The sequence below is a fragment of the Mus musculus genome, chromosome 17 (genome assembly GCF_000001635.26).
Source record: "Mus musculus strain C57BL/6J chromosome 17, GRCm38.p6 C57BL/6J".
Classification (NCBI taxonomy): Eukaryota; Metazoa; Chordata; class Mammalia; order Rodentia; family Muridae; genus Mus; species Mus musculus.
The window spans coordinates 87,744,962-87,765,648 of record NC_000083.6 but is presented as its reverse complement, the minus strand read 5'-3'; the positions used below and the strand labels follow the sequence as shown (position 1 = coordinate 87,765,648).

At 50.3% G+C, this 20,687-nt stretch overlaps 1 protein-coding gene across 1 annotated transcript in view; it reads left to right on the top strand.

Annotated features, from left to right (window-relative positions):
- Positions 1-19,828, top strand: part of Kcnk12 (potassium channel, subfamily K, member 12) — a 52,174-nt gene extending 32,346 nt beyond the window's left edge. Inside the window, exon 2 of the mRNA NM_199251.1 lies at positions 18,808-19,828. Within this exon, the coding sequence (NP_954859.1) occupies positions 18,808-19,709 (902 nt within the window). The 3' untranslated portion in view covers positions 19,710-19,828. The remainder of the gene's footprint in view (positions 1-18,807) is intronic.
- The last annotated feature ends 859 nt before the right edge of the window (positions 19,829-20,687 follow it).

Here is a 20,687-nt window from a genome sequence, read left to right as displayed (position 1 = left end):
TCCCAGGCATCATGGGAGTAAGTACCTGAGGAGCAGAAAGAGCTGCGCAGTAGGCCAGCGAGGTGGCTCTGAGGATAAAGACATTGCTGCCAAGTCTTAGGATCTGAGTTCAATTCCCAAGACCCACACGAATCGACTCATACAGGAGAGCATTGACTCATACAATTTGTCTTCTGACCTCCACACTCAGGCCATGATATGTGTGTAACCCACCCCCCCCAATAGATAGAAAAAAATAATGTAATAAAAATTTCAAAACGTGCCATCTGGTGACGAGCCGATTTGCAAGGTGAAGGGTGCAGGAAACACATCACGGCTAGTTATGGAAAACAGTCGGCGCTCAGGCAGCCAGAGCACGGGTGACACCGCCAAGCTGTGCTTCCAGAAAACCTACGTGAGGTGAGGTGGTGTGCAGAATGTGGCAGTGTTCCCAGGCCATCTCTGTGGTCACTGGGAGAGGACAAGGCTGGTCAGCCGAGGAGGAGGAGCAAGGCCATGGAAGGCCTTGTCCAGTGCGTTATTCTATGACCTTCACCAAGGTCATTGACAGTTCCCCCCCACACCCCATCTTTGTCAATGTCCTGTGGTTGTGAAGAGACATCATGACCACAGCAACTCCCATAAAGGAAAACATTTAACTGGGGCTGGCTCACATACGTGTTCAGAGGTTCAGTCCATTATCGTCATGGAAGGAAGCCTGAAGGCGTGCAGGCAGATCCGGTGCTGGAGTTTTACATTTCAGCAGACAGCAAGCAGGAAGAGAGAGTCACACTGGGCCTGGCTTGAGGATTTGAAACCTCAAGCCCATCCTGAGGGACACACTTCCTCCTGTGAGGCCACATGCACTCCAACGAGGCCATGCCTCCTAATAGCACCAATCTCCTAGTGACCAAGCATCCAAATCTATAAGCCTACGGGGGGGACCATTCCTATTCAAACCACCTCAGCCCCCATCCCCAAACTTATTCCACAGAGCTAGGGTAGCATCCTGATCACAGCAAACCTCGGTGTGGGATGGTCAGGTATGTGTACTGAAGCAAGACCACAGCTTCATCCTTTTACTTGTGGGCTGGGGGGCAGGGCAGGGTGGAGTTCGAGAAGACAGTGGAAAGGCTTTGGGTTCACAAACTGTGCCCTGTGTTCTATGTTCTTTCCTACTCGGCCCTTCCCCAAGCCTGTGTAATGGCTCTGGATTGCACCTCCGAAAGCACTAATGGGGTGCTAGGCCTGGGGCTCCAAAGGTTTCATTCACTCCAAGGTTCCACTTACTTCCTCTACCACACATGGTCATTGGCTTTCCTGCTACAGCGGCTGAGAGCAGAGTTTGCACTTAGAACCAGCCCACCCTATGTCATCAGCTTAGCCATGGTAATCCCACCCTTGCTGACCCCTGCCGGACTCTCAGGGAGGCTCTGAGCTGATATGGTAGTTGCTTTGATGGACTTGTCTGCCAGCCCCTAGATGGGGCATGTCAGCAGGTTAGCAGGGTAGACAGGGATTCTCTGTGGACCCTCCTGGGTACTTCTCTGGATGTAGCAGTGGGTCTATTTTCCTTGTGCCTTCTTGTCTACTATGAACAATTCAACAATTCACCATCTGTGGAGGGGTGGGGGGTTGCTGGCAGATGTAGAACACCATAATCAAAAAAGACCAAGACTGTGCATCTCTGTAGGTCACCGAGGCATCCCCAGAACCTGGCAGCTAGCTTTTAGGGGCTCTGTCCCCTCTCTCTGTAAGTACCATGTCTCTTCAGCCTGGACACAGAGGCCCCCAAGGCAGCCTGAGGCTACACAGGAGGGCAGGAGGAAGCTATACATGGAGATGTATATAAGGGCCTGGCTAAAGGGAGTTGAATCTTCCCCAGCAAACAGACTTCTTTCCCTTCTAGAACCATGGTATTTAGGGGCTGCCTTCTCCCATCCCTTCTCTTTCTCTCTCTGAGGGTCAGCCAGACTCTTCCTGGTCATCCCTGGAGCACCATAAGAGTTCTCTGAAGTGGGGTGATCAAGGAGCGGGGCTTAACAGGCAGTAGAACAATTCTGCAGCCAGCTGCTCCTAACCCTGTGTTCTTGTTGGCCACACTTCTGCCTCAGCCAAGGCCTTGTCTGGTTTTAGGTTCTGTCTCTGCCCAAAGTCTTGGGCTGAGGCTGGGGTTCTGCTCCTTGGATGGGGGTGCAGGAGGGGTGCTGATCTCATCTTTGAAGGGGATTAGTCATCACCGAGACAGGGACAGAGCTGGGGTGGGTGCAGGATAGAGCCTGACTCTATGTAAATGAGTCATCTTCCCTGCGAGCTCCAGAGGGCCTGCATTTGACAGCGGCTCCCCAGGAGAGGTTGTGGAGCGGAGCTACTCGGAGGCAGGAGTAGTTACCCGGCTTTTAATAACTCAGTTTGTTGAATGATTTCTGGTGAGGAGAGAAGAGTTTAATCCCAGAGACGAGGCACAGAGTGGGGGTTGAGAGCAGCCCCAGCAGGAAATCTATGCCAGGACACAGAGCTCCAGGGAACTGCTTTTTGCTCACAGCTTAACAAAACCTTTCTCATGTTGAAAAGCGCTGGCCTAGCTAGAGGCTGGACTGTGGCTCAGAGGTAAGGAGCTCGCTGTGTGTGTGTACATGTACAAGGTCTTGCATGACATCTTCATCACCGTCAGAGAGAAAACACTGACCTGCCCCATGGAATTCAGTCCCATTTCTCAGCTTCCCTGGCCCCTGAGGCTCCCCAGCCCTCAGCCTCCCTGCCATTAAACAAAGAACATCATCTCCCGGGTCCCAAAAGGCAGGCCAGGCAAGCCTGCCTAGGATGATGGGAGGCAGTACTTTTGTCCTGTGGCTGGCTGGCTCCTGCCTCTGTATCCAGTCACCAGACACTGGAGTGAGACAGACACCCACCCCTGCACTCACAGGCGAGGCCTAAGTCAGACATCCCTGCTTTTCAAATTGGCCCAAGCACAAGCAGCAACTAACATGGAACACAAGGTCTCAGTCTCAGCTTTCCCACCAACATCTACCTGTCTGTCTGTCTGTCTGTCTGTCTGTCTGTCTGTCTATCTATCTATCTATCATCTACCTATCATCGACCTATCATCTATCTATCTATCTATCTATCTATCTATCTATCATCTATCTATGTATCTATGTATCTATGTATCTATCTACCTATCTACCTATTATCTGTCATCTACCTATCATCTATCTATCCATCATCTGTCATCTACCTATCATCTATCTATCCATCATCTATCTACCTATCTATCATCTATCTATCTATCTATCTATCTATCTATCTATCTATCTATCTATCTATCTATTTATCTATCTATCATCTACCTATCATCTATCTACCTATCATCTACTTATCTATCATCTATCTATCATCTATCTATCTATGTATCTACCTATCATCTATCATCTACCTATCATCTATGTATCTATGTATCTATCTACCTATCATCTATCTATCATCTACCTATCATCTATCTATGTATCTATGTATCTATCTACCTATTATCTATCTATCATCTACCTATCATCTATCTATCCATCATCTATCTATCTACCTATCATCTATCTATCTATCTATCTATCTATCTATCTATCTATCATCTACCTATCATCTATCTATCATCTATCTACCTATCATCTACTTATCTATCATCTACCTATCATCTATCTATCTATCTATCTATCTATCTATCATCTATCTATCATCTATCTACCTATCATCTCTCTACCTATCTTTGGGACTTGACAAAGCTGGTGCTTACCCCTACATGGACCTCCTACCATCAGAGAGCCCAGAGGTGAAGCTGAGGCTCAGTGAAGGGAAGAGATGTGTCCCTGACGAAGCCAGGCTGGGCTTGTTTCCAGTGCCCAGATTCCTGTGTAATGTTTTAAAGTGCACTTTTCTCACATATCTGCCCTGAAGCACTTAAGCTGTGATGGAGGGGCCATGTCTGGCCTAAGGTGTTTCTCACAAGGTCCTTCTATCACTCCCTAGCCCCTGTGGAGACCCCGTCCTCCTTCTGTGCTCATAACCACAATGAAAGATTGGCACTGGGTTTCTTGGAGGAAAAATCAGAGGATACAGAGAAGTGTTTTGTCCATGTGGCCTCACTTGTAGAGGGAACAAAACACCAGCTACCACAGCTCCTGCCCTCTGCAGTCCCTGAAAGGTCCAAGCCTTGGGAATGGTGACTTCCTGACTTTCTTTGAGACTTCCAGACTTTTTCATTCCTAGAATGCAGAGCTGGGTTGCATTTGTTCATGCAAAGCTACGAGGTGAATAGAAGCCTCTCCCAGCACTCTCCTTTTCTTTTCCCCACAGATTCGCATACTCCAACAGCCGCACGCAGGCACCAGAAGGCTGAACCTACGTGTGCCCCAGACCCTGTGTACAGCTGATGGGAATGGCATGCCGTTCTCAATCCTGGAGTTTGGCTACTACACTCTTGAAATTCCAGTCTTCAAAACTGAGCACAAACACCCCCTTCACCCACTGGGCTTCCCCAGTCACTCCAGCAGGGGCACTTCCTTCAGGAGGCGCTACTGTGGATGCACCTGGAGGCTGGGGTAGTCTGTAGGGGATGCTGCTGTGTCCTTAGATCCAAGCACTGCCACTCTGGGCACAGCCTTTTTTAACTTCCAAACTCTCTCATGTGACCTCTCTTCCCTTGTCTTATCCCAAGTTCTTCCATCTGCGAACATCATCACTTATACCGTGATCTTGAGCCAGTTACTAACTTCAGCATCTTTATCTGCTAGGTGGATCCCATTTATGAGTCTCACACATGGGTATGATAGCAATTCCCACCACAGTCCATCCAATCAAAGGCACTATTCAGTGTGGATACTGTCAACCATGTATGTATCAGGAGGAATTTAAAATACTGCTAAGTAACTGCCATTGCTTGTAAGGTGCATGACAGTTTGAGACATGCTAAAATGTAACTGTTGGGAAAGGCTGTGGGTTAAAGTCAAGGACACCTGGTGGGTGCATGACAGTTTGAGACATGTTAAAATGTTGCCGTTGAGAAAGGCTGTGAGTTAAAGTCAAGGACACCTGGTGCGTGCCCTGGTGTTAAGGCACGGATTAAGTAGACTGCTATGCAGGTAGCCCTTGGCACAGTGCCTGGGGTTGTGAGGGCTCAGTTGATGCCTGGAGTCCTTTGCCTTCTGTGAGCTCTTCTGTCAGTAACCTTCCTCAGCCCTCCTTAGCCCTCCCTCTCTCAAATGGTTCAGGCTTACCAAGCTAGCTGGTTGTCCACCCTGGAGAGCAACATAGAGCAGGCTGACAAGTTACAGTCCTGAAGTGCCAGGTCTGCGGCTTGTGGCCTGGGAAGTCTCTGATCCTGTCTTTCTCAACATCCATGGAGCATGGCTGAGAACCTCTTTCCTCTCTCCTTTTCCTTGAGTTTATTTATTTTTATTTTGTGCACGTTGGTGCTCTGTATCTGCATGTATAATGTATCGAACTCCAGATCCTCTAGAGTTAGACACGTTATATAATTGTGAGCTGCCATGTGGTTACTGGGAATATAACCTGGGTCCTCTGGAAGAGCAACCCGTGTTCTTGACCACTGAGCCAATTCCTCCAGCTCCTCTCCTCTCTTATAGAGCCATGCTGTGTTCCATCCAAGGTGCAGCCCCCCACTTCACAGCTCAGCCCACATCTCCTTCTCTTCTGCTTCCAGACAAAGAGACTCAGCTGAGCCCATCCTTCATGAGTCCTGGAATTCTTGAGTACCTGGAATTCTTGATTATTGAATTAAAATTGATTTTAAGCAATTCAAATTTATCAGGGTATGGTGATGCATGCCTGTAATCCCAGCCCTGAAACAGGGGAATTGCAGAAAGTTTGAGGCAAGTCTGGGTCACGGAGCAAGATTGTCTCAAAACTGTGTCAAATGGGTTGGTATTGTTCAGAAAGGCTTCCTAGGGAAGTGTCATCCAAACAGGTGAGACTAGCAAATAAAAATGCAAGTCCTACAATTCCAGTTCTAATTCACATAGGGAACTGCCTTTTGATAAAATTATGCCTGCAATGGAAATTCTAATTAACTATCTACAGCTGGACAGAGTCCAGTTAAGAAATCCTCCAAGATACCTACTGCCATATTTAACTTAAATTTAGCATCATAATGACTTCAGCTGTTGTATAGCAGATTCATATGGAGATAGATACTTGTTAACATGCACTGATCAACCCCCTGGAATGGGCCGCGTCCTGGAATCTGCACTGTAATCGTACAAGCAGCTGCTTGTAATACCCTGATGGTTAGTTAAATCACCCTGGAGAAATGCCTAGCGGCATTTTTAGTCTCAAGAGACTGCCAGGTTGAACTATAAATTAGACCCCTTACCCTAGAGTCAACAGTACAGCACCTACCGGCAGAAGGTCCCAGAGGGTAAAGGGCCAGGTTTCCCATGGCCTGCCCAGTGCCAAGGCACAGGCCCCAGGGCAGTACAGCCTCTGACACGTGGGTCCAGCGAGCACCTGTACTTCCACATTAACTTCCTTGCCTGTGTTTCAGGCAGGGGCAGGGGTGAGGGTAGTTTCACCTCTTCACAGAGTGGCTGGATAGGAAGAGAGTGTCAGTGTCTGGTGTGTCACACAGAGACTGTCACCCAGGGGTACATGATGCCCATTAGCAGTGCCTGCCCTGTCTTAATCCCAGGCTTCTCAAACTAAACTCAGAGACCCTGTCAGCAGGATGGCATCTGTGAGGGTGGCAGCCTCGCAGTTCCATCAGAGTGACATGCTGAAGTCCTGGGTGCCTGCTCTTGCAGACTGGGATGGCAAATCGTGTGACATCAACAACACAGCGGGCCTGGTGTGAACCCAGGGACTGGCTCACCTCTTCAGGGCATGACAGGTCGGGGAGAGACTCTGTGCCAGGGGGCTTTGAGGTCCTCCAGACTCAGTCTGGATGCACGTGAGCTGCCTGGGTTTGAGGGCACTGCTACTCTACCGAGGAAGCAATATCTCAGCTATCTCCTCAGCCTCTCCCAGTGCCCAGAGCCCTGAGTGTTAATGGGGAAGAGAATGGGTCATTCCTGGCCCTGTCTACTGAGCTGAACTAACTATGGCTTATAAGAAAGTAAGGGAGAGAAATGAACCTAGTGAACAAGACAAGAAAAGAGATGCTCACTGACTGTCCAGTGATTAGCCAGTGGCCCTCCAAACCTGCTGTCACCTATGTACAGCAGAGAGTGTCATTCCAGGGTTACAGTCATTGCCCTCCCAAGTAGTTGTGCTGAGTACAAACTGAGCGAGGGCCACAGAAGACTCCAGTGTAGGTTCCGGCCCTGCTATATGTAGCAACAAGAGGAACCGGCTATGCACAAGTATGCGGGTATTAAAAGCCACTTATCTGGTCTTGGTCATCTCGCTGGGGCCCTTGGGAGGTTTGGCTATCCAAAACAGAAGTCAGATCCATACCCTAAATCCAAGTGCTAAACCCGGGGGGGGGTTGTTCTCAGTGGAAGCCAGGACATGGGATAGGGGTCGGGGGTGGGGGTTAGGTATCTGCCCCACACTGGAGGATGGAAGAGAGACAGCCTTGGTCATATGGAGCAAGGTTGGCCTATGGAGACCCCAAAGGAGAGATAAGTAACCTGCTTGTGATTATCCAGAAGCAACAGACATCTCGTATGCTGTGCCCAAGCCCTGGGTCAGGTCTTACCTAAATGACCAGTTTGTGTCATCTGTGAACAGAGGAAGAGCGGTGGCACCTCTGCATGTCCAGGTGAAGGCGGTAGCCACAATGCAGGAGAGCGACAAAGACTCCTAGCAACAGAGTCGTGACACTTAGGGCTGATATTCTTCTCCATGCCTCCCCTCTCCCCGGACGGGGGGCCCTGGCAACTGCTTCCCTGTAACTTGGGGTTTCCTCTGAGGCGTGGGGCCTGCCTCTTTATAGGCTGTAGACACACTGTGAGCTGGCACACACTGGGCTGGCACAGTGTGGCAGAGCAAATGTAGTGGAACTGGTTTGTTGAATGGACCCACACAGAGAGCATCTTCCACAGACGCCAGTGTTCCCTGTAGCCTTCCCTTTTGGTTGGCCTTTGAGTACCAGTTCTGAGACTGAGAAATCATCCTCAGGTACCGAGTCTGACCTTCTTATTCACCTCCCGCCAAAGCTTAGCCACGGTAGCACTGAAATCTTGTCTTATGTCACTAGGCTCTTAACATCCTCTTTTGGCTCTTGCTGGTGGGGCTGCACTGACCAGGCATGCCCTTTCTTAGAGGCCTGGGTTCAATTCCTAGAACCAACCAACCAGACAATACTCATGGCCAAAGAACAAAACGGAGCGAAAAAGGGTTCCATAACGCGCTTGCAAGGACATGCCTGGTTTGAAGACGCATCCAAAGGTTCCACAACCTCCTAATAGTGCCCAGGGATCAAGCCTTTGACTAACAGGAATTTAGGGGATATTCAGGATTCCAACACAGCCTCAAACCCTGAGGACACTGTCAATCCACTCCAACATCCATAAGAATTCCTGCAGCCCCAGCCCACAACCAGACAGGAGGAAGTACACACCCAGCTAGGAAGACAGCAGCCTGTTTGTCATCTGAAGTCCAGGGTTCTCTTGACAGCTCCTCATAACCCCTAGGGGTAGCGGAAGGCACCTGCACACAGTGAGTACCTCAAATCTGTCTCCCATCAATATCCAGGATAATCTCTAGACCTCAGATACCTGGAGGTGTGCAGGGGGTGGGTGAGGGCGTCCTAGTCCTTAAACTTGTTTTTACCTATTTAATCAGCCCAGCATGGATCGGTCTTGCTGTCTTGGGGTCGCACACCTATGATCCCAGCAGAGATAGAATAAGGGATCTAGAGTCCAAGTTGTTTACACAGTGTCTTAGTCAGGGTTTCTATTCCTGCACAAACATCATGACCAAGAAGCAAGTTGGAGAGGAAAGGGTTTATTCAGCTTACACTTCCACACTGCTGTTCATCACCAAAGGAAGTCAGGACTGGAACTCAAGCAGGTCAGAAAGCAGGAGCTGATGCAGAGGCCATGGAGGGATGTTCTTTACTGGCTTGCTTCCCCTGGCTTGCTCAGCCTGCTCTCTTATAGAACCCAAGACCACCAGCCCAGAGATGGTCCCACCCACAAGGGGCCTTTCCCCCTTGATCACTAATTGAGAAAATGCCGTACAGTTGGATCTCATGGAGGCATTTCCTCGACTGAAGCTCCTTTCTCTGTGATAACTCCAGCTGTGTCAAGTTGACACAAAACTAGCCAGTAAACACAGTAAATCTAAAGCCATCCTAGGCTACATGAGACCCTCTTGCAAAGAGCCATACCACCACCAACAGCAGCAACACCACCAGCAGCAGCAGCAGCAGAATCCCCGCCCCACACCCCACCCATCCCCCACCCCCCCCACCCCCCCATCCCCCACCCTCGCCCCACCCATCCCCCCCCACCTCCCACCCCCACCCCCCCCACCCCCCCCACCCCCCGCAAAGAGGAAGAATGAGGAATTATTTCTCAGTTTTGAAACTTTAGCTGAAAGACAGAAAGAACAGAAAAATCCAATTCAGCATTCTCTTAACAAGACTAAGCTCAGTTTTCCTGGCTTAAGATTTTCCATTTCTTTAGCAGTTTAACAAAGGAATTCCTCTTCCCCCCCTGGTTTGTTTCCCCGCTTAAGCAGGAGCAGTGTGCTATGACAAGTGGAGGTAGCAGTCTATTTTCGAACAAGCTGCAGGCCAGGCTCTCGCTGCCTATCCTCGCTCACCAGCACAGCAAGGGGCGAGGGAGGGGACAGAATCAGGGTCTCTTAGGTGGGCATGGAGCTCAGTGGTAGAGCACTGGCCAGCCTTGTCCCATTGGCTGTCATCTCCAGCTGTGACAAAATAAAATAAAGTATCTCCTAAACTCTAGAAAAACAGTCCTCAAGTTAAATAGTAACTTAAACAAAAGGAGGTTCAAGTCTTCCACTTGTAACACACTAAAGCTCAAGAATATTTTTTTAACACAGGAGTGTGAGAAAGCACAGACTATTCACAGTTTAACACATCTGACACAGCTAGCATTTGGGTGCCATTTTGAGGACCCCTGCATGTAAATCCCTATCTTCTTCTGCACCCTCTCCCCAAGAAAACCCCAACTCTTATAATTTGATCGGCAAAGCAGGCATCCCTTTATATATATATATATATATATATATATATATATATATATTACTAAAGTAGGCTATTTCCTTTTGCATACAGCCTCTTTTGTTCACAATATTGTAAATATCTATGGCTCATGCTCTTTTTCTCAGTGTGTGAGAATACCTTGTAATGAGAATACCATGGTCTAGGTGTGTTGCTGGACTGGCTTATATGAGTGGTAGGCATTTGAGTACAGTCGCCCAAGACTTTGAATGCCAGAGGTTTTAACTCCTCCTGAAGCCAGAGTCACAGGTGGTTGTAAGCCCCCTGACCCTGACGTGGGTGCTCTAAGTGTTTCTGCTCCAATGGAAGAGTATCCCGGGACTCAGAAGGCCAGGATCCAAACAGCTTTTAGGTGGGACAGTGTCCCAGTGGAAGGGCATCCTAAGACAGGAGAGCACAGGACGCACACAGCCCTGAGAAGCCTCCTCAGCAGAGACCCTGCAGCCCCCAGGGAGGAGGCTCTAAGGAGCTTCAGCTCCACTTCAATTCCTTCCTTCTCTTCAGTGCTTCTTGGCTTCTTCCGATGAACGAGTCACACAAGGCAGCAAATCTCATAAGAGAGATTTATTGAAGGGTCCAGGATGTAGAGGGACAAATCCAGGGGTGCCCCTGGAGTGGACAAAGGGCAGAGCTTATATAGGATTTTTTAGGGGTTGGGCTTTTTAGGGCAGAGATTTCCAGATTGAGGATTAGTTAAAGTTCAAGTCCTGAGCTTGGGGAGCTCAGGGATTGGTGGCTTCAAGGGTTAGTGGGTTCTCCTGCTCAGGGATTGGTGGGTTCTCCTGCTCAGGGATTGGTGGGTTCTCCTGCTCGGGGATTGGTGGGTTCTCCTGCTCAGGGATTGGTGGGTTCTCCTGCTCAGGGATTGGTGGGTTCTCCTGCTCAGGGATTGGTGGGTTCTCCTGCTCGGGGATTGGTGGGTTCTCCTGCTCGGGGATTGGTGGGTTCTCCTGCTCAGGGATTGGTGGGTTCTCCTGCTCAGGGATTGGTGGGTTCTCCTGCTCAGGGATTGGTGGGTTCTCCTGCTCGGGGATTGGTGGGTTCTCCTGCTCGGGGATTGGTGGGTTCTCCTGCTCGGGGATTGGTGGGTTCTCCTGCTCAGGGATTGGTGGGTTCTCCTGCTCAGGGATTGGTGGGTTCTCCTGCTCAGGGATTGGTGGGTTCTCCTGCTCAGGGATTGGTGGGTTCTCCTGCTCGGGGATTGGTGGGTTTTCCTGCTGCGGATTGGTGGGTTCTCCTGCTCAGGGATTGGTGGGTTCTCCTGCTCAGGGATTGGTGGGTTCTCCTGCTCAGGGATTGGTGGGTTTTCCTGCTCAGGGATTGGTGGGTTCTCCTGCTCAGGGATTGGTGGGTTCTCCTGCTCGGGGATTGGTGGGTTCTCCTGCTCAGGGATTGGTGGGTTCTCCTGCTCAGGGGTTGGTGGGTTCTCCTGCTGGGGGATTGGTGGGTTCTCCTGCTCGGGGATTGATGGGTGTTATTAGACGCGTTCTCACGCCCGGCCAGGAAAGACGCAACAAACCAAAATCTTCTGCGGCAAAACTTTATTGCTTACATCTTTGGGAGCCAGGAGGGCAAGCGCCCAGCGCCCAGCCCCAAAAACGAAAGCCCCTTCAATAATGAAAACCGAAACCCCTTCCCTCTTTAGGAGAGTTATATTTCCTAGGACGCATCACTCCCTGATTGGCTGCAGCCCATGGCCGAGCTGACGTTCACGGGAAAGGTAGAGTACAAGTAGTCATAAAATACCCTTGGCTCATGCGCAGATTATTTGTTTACCACTTAGAACACAGGATGTCAGCGCCATCTTGTGACGGCGAATGTGGGGGCGGCTCCCAACATCTCCCCCTTTCCTTTTAATAAGAGCAAATAGGCCACCCAACTAATGAGAGTGGAGATAGAGGTCAAATCCCCAGTGTGTAGGTAAAGGAGCCATGTACAGGATTAGCTCTTAGGCTCACAGGCTTTTACCCAGAGCAACCCTGACCTGCTCCCGTGTCGTTTTTCCTGGGGGAAGGGAACTAGGACACTGAACCTTCATGAAAGATGACGTATCTCCCTAGAATAGGCTCATATATGCCGCAGAGCCTTTCCATTGCAGTGCTTAGCCGTGCAACTCTCTCGGGCTGCTGAAGCACACTCACTCTATCCCGTGCAATGAGACTAGCCTCATGGGATATAAGAGCTGAGTGGCCAGCGACCTATTGCCTAAGCATAGATAACCATATATCAGGGGGAGCACCATGTTCTAGAGCTGCAAGCGCCTGGGCAATAACCACCTTGTCTCTCCTAGTTTAGGCCTTAAGCTTACAGACCAATCAAAGAAGCAACACTAATCCACAGCAAAGTGTATCTCCAAATAATATTAATCCCACCCATTTTTTAAAGAAAGAAAATGCTGAGGAGATCCAATTGGGTAATCCTTTGGTCAGGGACAGGTCCAAGCGCGTGGAGTTGACCTGAAGTCTCAATTCCCGAAGGGATCTGTTCAAATTCAGCCGTCCAATTCTGTAACATATACTGAAAAAGACTTTTTGACAAATTAGCTGCCCTAGTAAATTTAACATACTGAATGGAAATAACACACAATCCCGGAAACTTTTGTTCACATCCCAGCTGAGTTATTTGTCATAATACATCTAGTTGTATCTGGACAAGATCTATGAGTTGATTAACCAGCATGAGACCTCTCTGTATCTTGACATTAGCTGAGGCCTGTTCATCTATGACTGTAGTCACTGAGGCTGACAAAGTGTTAATGGTGTCAGTCGTCTGGACCTGTCCAGACAGAGCCAAGGCTGTCTGAATCAAGGCCAAACCCAGTTCCCAGTTAGTGGTAAAAAAGCAGGAGAATACTTGAGCATTATACATCACCGTCATTGGGAGTGGAAATGTCGACATTATCCCCCAACGCTGCTCTCTCTTTATTATTGACGCCCTGGACATCACCAAGACGAGGGACATTAGTATTCCCTTGGTCAGTCTGGATTTTTCGGGTGAGTCTTTCTGGTATCCAAAATGGGTTGTCTTCATTCTGTGGGAAAACACAGATAGCTCCCCTGGATCTTATCAAAATAGGATCCGGGCCATACCATTTATTATCAAGGACATTTTTCCATTTAACCATCTCATTGGGCCTATCTGGCTCTGTACAATGACGTTCAGCCGCAGTATGGCCATGAGCATCAATATTTAAAAAATTGAGTGTAAAGAGTGCCAAAGACACAGACACTCTTGGTGCTCGGGGTACAGTCTCCTCAAAAGTTCCCCTCTTCTGTTTTATAAGATAGGTTTTGAGGGTGCGATGCGCACGCTCAACAATACCCTGTCCTTGAGGGTTGTATGGAAGTCCAGTCAGGTGGGTCACGTCCATCTGACGGCAGAACTGTTGGAATTTTTGAGACGTATAAGCTGGTCCATTATCAGTCTTAAGGAGTCTGGGTTTCCCCCAAGCACTCCATGCCTCAAGGCAATGTTGAATCACATGTGAGGCTTTTTCTCCGGTTAACGGAGAAGCAAACATGATGCCAGAACATGTGTCAATGGACACATGGAGATATTGAAGTTTTCCAAAGGAAGAAACATGTGTAACATCCATTTGCCAGACCTGTAGAGGTCGAATACCGCGTGGGTTAATTCCCACATGAGGAACTGGCAAGAACTCACAGCAGCTTTGACATTGAGTAACAATGTCACGGGCTTCTTTTCTTGTACAACCAAATAGGCAGAATCATTTCCTGAGGAGCCCATTTTCTTTATCTCAGGTCCTGCAGATTTTTCCCTGGTATTATCAGGGAGGAGCAGCAGCTGAGCTATCCTATCTCCTTTACTAATAGAAAAAACGCCTTTAGGGCTTGAGCACAGGACCTGTATTTCAGGGGAATGTTGACAATCCATAACTCCAGGGTGGACTACTAAGCCCTGCAAGGTGAGTGAACCCCGGCCGAGAATAAGGCCCATGGTTCCCAGGGGCAAGGATGGTATAGGCTCCACTGGCACCGGCTGAATACTCATTTGAGGCATTAATAGGAAGTCGGAGGCGGCACGCAGGTCCACCCTTGTGGGTCTTCCTGGGTCGCCTCTCTGACTGCTTCCTGGGTCCTGACAAACCGGTTCCCATATCTTTGAGGGCCCTGGGACCGAGGGCCCGATGACCCGTTTTTTGGCACATAAGCTGATTGACTATCAGGTGGGGGAAGGACTCTGCCCTTTATATCCCTCACAGAGCGACACTGGTCAGCTCTATGATAACCCTTGCCACACTTAGAGCAAAGAGTGAGAGTCCCTCCCTGTTTATCTGGAGCTCTGCAATCTTTCTTAAAATGCCCAGGCTTTCCGCAGTTAAAACATGTCCTCTGATCATTTCTGCCCATGGAGCGGTTTTGGGATTGAAGGATGGCAGCCGCTAAACCTGCATTGCTGAGAGGTCCCCCAAGCTCTCGACAGACCCTGAGCCAGTCTTGTAAGCCTTTGTTCTTTCTTGGGGCTATGGCCGCTCGGCACTCCTTTGTGGCTTGCTCATAGATTAGCTGTTCTATCAGAGGCGCAGCTTGCTCTGACTCTCCAAAAATACGCTCTGCTGCCTCTGTCATTCTGGCCACAAAATCTGAGAAGGATTCCTGAGGTCCCTGGATTATCTTTGTTAACTGACCAGTGGTTTCACCTGCTCGGGAGAGCGCCTTCCAGGCCCTAATAGCCGTGGAAGAAATCTGGGCATAAGCTCCCCAATGGTAGTTTGTCTGATCAGCAGAATAAGCTCCCTGACCCGTTAACAAGTCAAAAGTCCAATCTCTCTGCTCTGGAGTCAAAGCAGCTGCGTTTGCTCGGGCCTGCGCTTGTGCAGCTTCGTGCCAAAGCGCTCTCCATTCCATATATTTGCCCATACTAGGGAGAGCGGCTTTTACAACCGTTTGCCAGTCGGCAGGAGTTAGTGCCATGCCGGCAAGCCTGTCTAACTGCACCAAGGTAAAATTAGCATTGGTTCCGTATTTACGGACCGACTCGGCAATTTCTTTAATTTGTAAGTATTCTACCGGAGCGTGGACACGCCCACCCTCGGCTCCTTCAAAGACTGGAAATGCCTGTTGTATTTTCCTTTGTTCCTCTCTGGGAATGAATGAGTCTGCGCACTGCCTCTCTGCGCACTGCCTCTCTGCGCATCTCTCTGCGCACTGCCTCTCTGCGCATCTCTCTGCGCACTGCCTCTCTGCGCATCTCTCTGCGCATTGCCTCTCTGCGCATCTCTCTGCGCATTGCTGACGCACTACGCAGGGCGGGGGCTCCGCATAGGGCGGACCTTGAAACCGACTGCCGGGAGGTTGAACAGTACGCTGGCTTTCGCCAGCCGCTTTTGGCTTTTTTCTTGACCAATTAGCTGGCTGGTAATGGGCTGCTTCTTCCTCCCAGTCTGTTTCCTCAGAGGAGAATTCTTCATCTGCTTCAGAACTACTAAGAGCTGGCTTCCTGAGCTCATCTAGTGACGAGTATCTCCTAGAGACCTCCGCTAATCGATCTTTTTTCTTTTCTTTTTTCTTTTCCTTCCTTCTAATCTCTCCCCAGGTATTCTTACCTGACCTAAACTTTTCCTCGGGTTCAAGACCCTTGGAAAGGCCTGTATACTTATTTTGTGTACCATATTTTCTCTTTGCTCCTACTCTCTCTCCCCGCTTTACTTCTGATAGATTGCCCTGAATTTCATCCAGAATTTTCAGCCCTATCTTAATCACCTGATAACATGTGAAAAGGAACAAAAGGGCTCCTAACATTAGAAAAAATTCAAGGCCAAACATTTTCCACTTTACTTCTGATAGACTGTCTTGAATTTCCTTAGAAAGTTCAAGATCAGACTTACCTCGTAAAGCTGTACTCACTGGTACTCTCGTTCCCCAGCTGAAAAGTTCTGAATTCATACAGTTGAATCCTTCTTAACAGTCTGCTTTACGGGAACCTTTATTACCGCGACCCGCAGTTCTGGTTCTGGAATGAGGGATCTTCCTTGCGCCAGTGATGGTAAACTCTCGTCCCGAGTTTTTTCTCGTCCCGGAATTCGGCACCAATTGTTATTAGACGCGTTCTCACGCCCGGCCAGGAAAGACGCAACAAACCAAAATCTTCTGCGGCAAAACTTTATTGCTTACATCTTTGGGAGCCAGGAGGGCAAGCGCCCAGCGCCCAGCCCCAAAAACGAAAGCCCCTTCAATAATGAAAACCGAAACCCCTTCCCTCTTTAGGAGAGTTATATTTCCTAGGACGCATCACTCCCTGATTGGCTGCAGCCCATGGCCGAGCTGACGTTCACGGGAAAGGTAGAGTACAAGTAGTCATAAAATACCCTTGGCTCATGCGCAGATTATTTGTTTACCACTTAGAACACAGGATGTCAGCGCCATCTTGTGACGGCGAATGTGGGGGCGGCTCCCAACAGATGGGTTCTCCTGCTCAGGGATTGGTGGGTTCTCCTGCTGGGGATTGGTGGGTTCTCCTGCTCAGGGATTGATGGGTTCTCCTGCTCGGGGATTGGTGGGTTCTCCTGCTCGGGGATTGGTGGGTTTTCCTGCTGGGGATTGGTGGGTTCTCCTGCTCAGCGATTGATAGGTTCTCTTGCTCAGGGATTGATGGGTTCTCCTGCTCAGGGATTGGTGAGCTCTCTTGCTCAGGGATTGGTGGGTTCTCTGCTCAGGGATTGATGGCCCCCCACCCCCCCACACCTTCTTTTTCCCTGCATTGGGCCCATGGATGAGAGTGGGAAGTCCTTCCCGGATGCAGCCTGCTTTAGCTGAGGCACCATCTCTGTGGAGCTGCTAGGGAGGCTGGAGAGGAGGTGCTGCCACTGTGGACAGCTTCTGTGGGGCAGCTCCTGCCGTGGTATTTCACGAAGGTCCTAGGCTGAGTCATGAAAGGAGCATGGACAGCTCCTGTGATGTCTGCAGACTAAGGAGGTGTCATGGTGCTGCCATTTTACAGGAGCCTCCATTTTAACAGGTGCCACCATGGTAGAAGCTCCGATGGGGGCATCTTACAGCAGCCATAGGCTGCAGCTTAGAAGGAGGGGCTGCTCCCCCATTTAGGGACTACAGGTACTCAGATAGGAATTGCTGCAAAAGCAGTATGTGCTTCTCCAGCCTCCAGTCTAGGACTTTCTAAATTTGTTTGCTTTGTGAGACAGGGTCTCCTATATCCTAGGCTGGCTTCCATCTTACTATGTAGCCAAAGATGATTTTGAACTTCTAGTCCTCCTGCCTCTACCTCCTAAATGCTGGGATTACAAGCGTTCATCATCATGCCTGCTCTCTAACCCCCCCCCCCCCCCACATACTCCAATCCACAAACAGTGTCGATTTCTTCCTGAGCCCAGGGACTTGAGTTTGGCTTTAGAGTATTGTAAAGTCCTTCTTACAAATTTCTGGGCAAACCACTAACATTTTCTTTGTTATGTCACTGTTACTTGCTTCTTTTAAAATTCTTTTGTGGCCAAATGTGGAACGCAAAGAATAAACCATCTTTCTCAATGAGCAATATCATACGATTTTCCCTGAACTCCAGTCAGTAAGCATAAGATGAACAGGCAACTTGGGCACTTCCTCCAGGGAATCAAGAACGTGATTAGCATCTAAGCCTAAGGAATGTGCTCTTCAAGTGGTAGGTGTATGCTCTCTGGAATAGTTAAGGAGATAATAAGCCAAATGGGACAAAGTATCCTTGACTTCTTCCTAGAGCTGGGCCTGCTGCACAGCAGCGTGCACGGGTTGTCCTTTTCTGTTGGGTGTGAAGGGAGTGGTGTGCCTCTGAAGGTCTGCTCCCGTGGATGCGGAGATGTCTAATGATGCTCAGACAGCTCAGACTCTAAGCACTAAGAAAGTCACGATAGCTTTCTCCCCACCCGCACCCCGTGGCAGCCTGCTTTCTGTGGGAGTCCATTAACAAACCCTTCAGGGCCTGGCTTTCAACAAGTGGACAGGTTACCTCCTTATTAAAGGATTCAAAGCACTAAGCAGCTTTCCGAGCATGGGAGAGACCTTCCAGGACAAAACTCTAACCACATACTGGCACCACAGGGCCCAGCTAGACCAAACATGGTGGTCCTGGAGGGGGACCTGAAGTCCAGTGACAGATGTCCAGGTTTGCACTCTAAAGGCAGGAGGGGAACTGGTCCCCAAATGATCCTTGTGTGGGCTTCGTAAGTGAACCAGAGCTAACAGGCAATTCTCTCTCACTGGGCTCAGAGTAAACAATCCTAATTACAAGATGTTGGAAGCCCAGCCCAACAAGCCTGTCTGCCGACAGAGTCCAGAGGAAATTCAGTTAGGGGAACAGGTGTCATTCACTGGTTTGTGGGCAGCTCAGAGGTTTGCATCTGCGCACCTGGTGCTGCTCAGTGCATCCTATTGGTCTCGTCCAGTGCATATCCGCTCTACCTGAGTAGTTTAAATACCCCTAAGGCATAGGGCAGAACTCCATCTTGTTGGAATTCATCATGATCAAGAGCCACCAAAAGAGGGAACCGTCTAAGTACTGTCCCGCCCCCACCTGACTTAAGTCGGTCAGCAAATGAGTTAATTCCGCATCTGCATTCGCCTGCCACACCACATGCGACCACCAGCCCTCTCTAACCCTGGCTGTTATCTCCGCAGGTTTCGGCATGACAACACCAGCCACAGTGGGCGGGAAGGCCTTCCTCATCGCCTACGGACTGTTCGGCTGCGCGGGGACCATCTTGTTCTTCAACCTCTTTCTAGAGCGCATCATCTCGCTGCTGGCCTTCATCATGCGCGCCTGCCGGGAGCGCCAGCTGCGCCGCAGTGGCCTGCTGCCCGCCACCTTCCGCCGCGGCTCGGCGCTGTCGGAGGCCGACAGCCTGGCGGGCTGGAAGCCCTCGGTGTACCACGTGCTGCTCATCCTGGGCCTGTTCGCCGTGCTGCTGGCCTGTTGCGCCTCGGCCATGTACACCAGCGTGGAAGGCTGGGACTACGTGGACTCGCTCTACTTCTGCTTCGTCACCTTCAGCACCATCGGCTTCGGGGACCTGGTGAGCAGCCAACACGCCGCCTACCGGAACCAGGGGCTCTACCGCCTGGGCAACTTCCTCTTCATCCTGCTCGGCGTGTGCTGCATCTACTCGCTCTTCAACGTCATCTCCATCCTCATCAAGCAGGTGCTCAACTGGATGCTGCGCAAGCTGAGCTGCCGCTGCTGCACGCGCTGCTGCCCGGCTCCCGGCGCGCCCCTAGCCCGGCGCAACGCCATCACCCCGGGCTCCCGGCTGCGCCGTCGCCTGGCCGCGCTGGGTGCCGACCCCGCGACTCGCGACAGCGATGCCGAGGGCCGCCGCCTGTCGGGCGAGCTCATCTCTATGCGCGACCTCACGGCGTCCAACAAGGTGTCGCTGGCGCTGCTGCAGAAGCAGCTGTCCGAGACGGCCAACGGCTACCCGCGCAGCGTGTGCGTCAACACGCGACAGAACGGCTTCTCGGGCGGCGTGGGCGCGCTGGGCATCATGAACAACCGGCTGGCAGAGACCAGCGCCTCCAGGTAGAGCGGCCGCCCGCCCCCAGCGTCGCGGACCGGGCCGGGGCTGCGCGCCGCCGGGCGGGTTTGCTTCACTTCTCTCCGAGATGGCGCTTTCTTAATCTTTATCCAATAAAAACGAAACCAAAAAAACAACCACCAAAACAAACATGTTTTCTAAAGAAATACTATTGGGCCAGGCCTGACGTTATCAAGGGCAAGTTTTAGATGAGACTGATTTTTTTTTTTGAGTCCCCTCTTGGAGAATCGTGGCCCCCAACAAATTTCCCCTCCAGAAGGAGAAAAAGTGGCACCCCAAATTCCCCGCTCCGCGCCAGTGCATACTGCAGCGAAGAGAGTGAGTGCATCCTGGCTTTCGCAGACAGGCACGAAACCCTTCCCCATGCACATAAGCAGCTGGCAACCCCAAAGCATATGGTGCCGCCTTTCATGGCTCTGAATTACCTCCTCAGCCTTTAGAATACTGGCTCGGCCTAGCAGCTTGCTTCTGGTCGTCAGAAGTGATATAGTCACAGTTTTGACAGGTGGGGGTAGGGTGAGCCATATGTTGCCTCCCTGTGTATATATATAGAACAGCCACTACACACAGGGAATGGTGTAGTATTATGCAATTAGAGGAAACACAGCACCCACCGCGGCGGCAGCATACCCCACCCCCACCCTCACCCCCACACATACTTGAAAATTGCAAATGGTGAGGGGCTTAGCTGGCCTTTCTCAGCCCGCGGCTAGTCCACTCCATAAGTTCTACTTGCAGAAGCCCAGGGGGACCTGCAGGGAGGGGCTCTCTGACTGAGAGACTTGCTCTGCTTCAGCGTGTTCTCTGATGTGAGCCCTCAACCTTCTCTTCATTCACAAGCTTAATGCACACGCAGGGAGGCTTTCTATAACTAACGGAGACCAGCTGTCTCCTCTTGGAGAAGACTTTGTTACTGTTGTCCTCTTAACTACCATTGACCAGCTCAATTCTTCCCCTTTCTAAAGA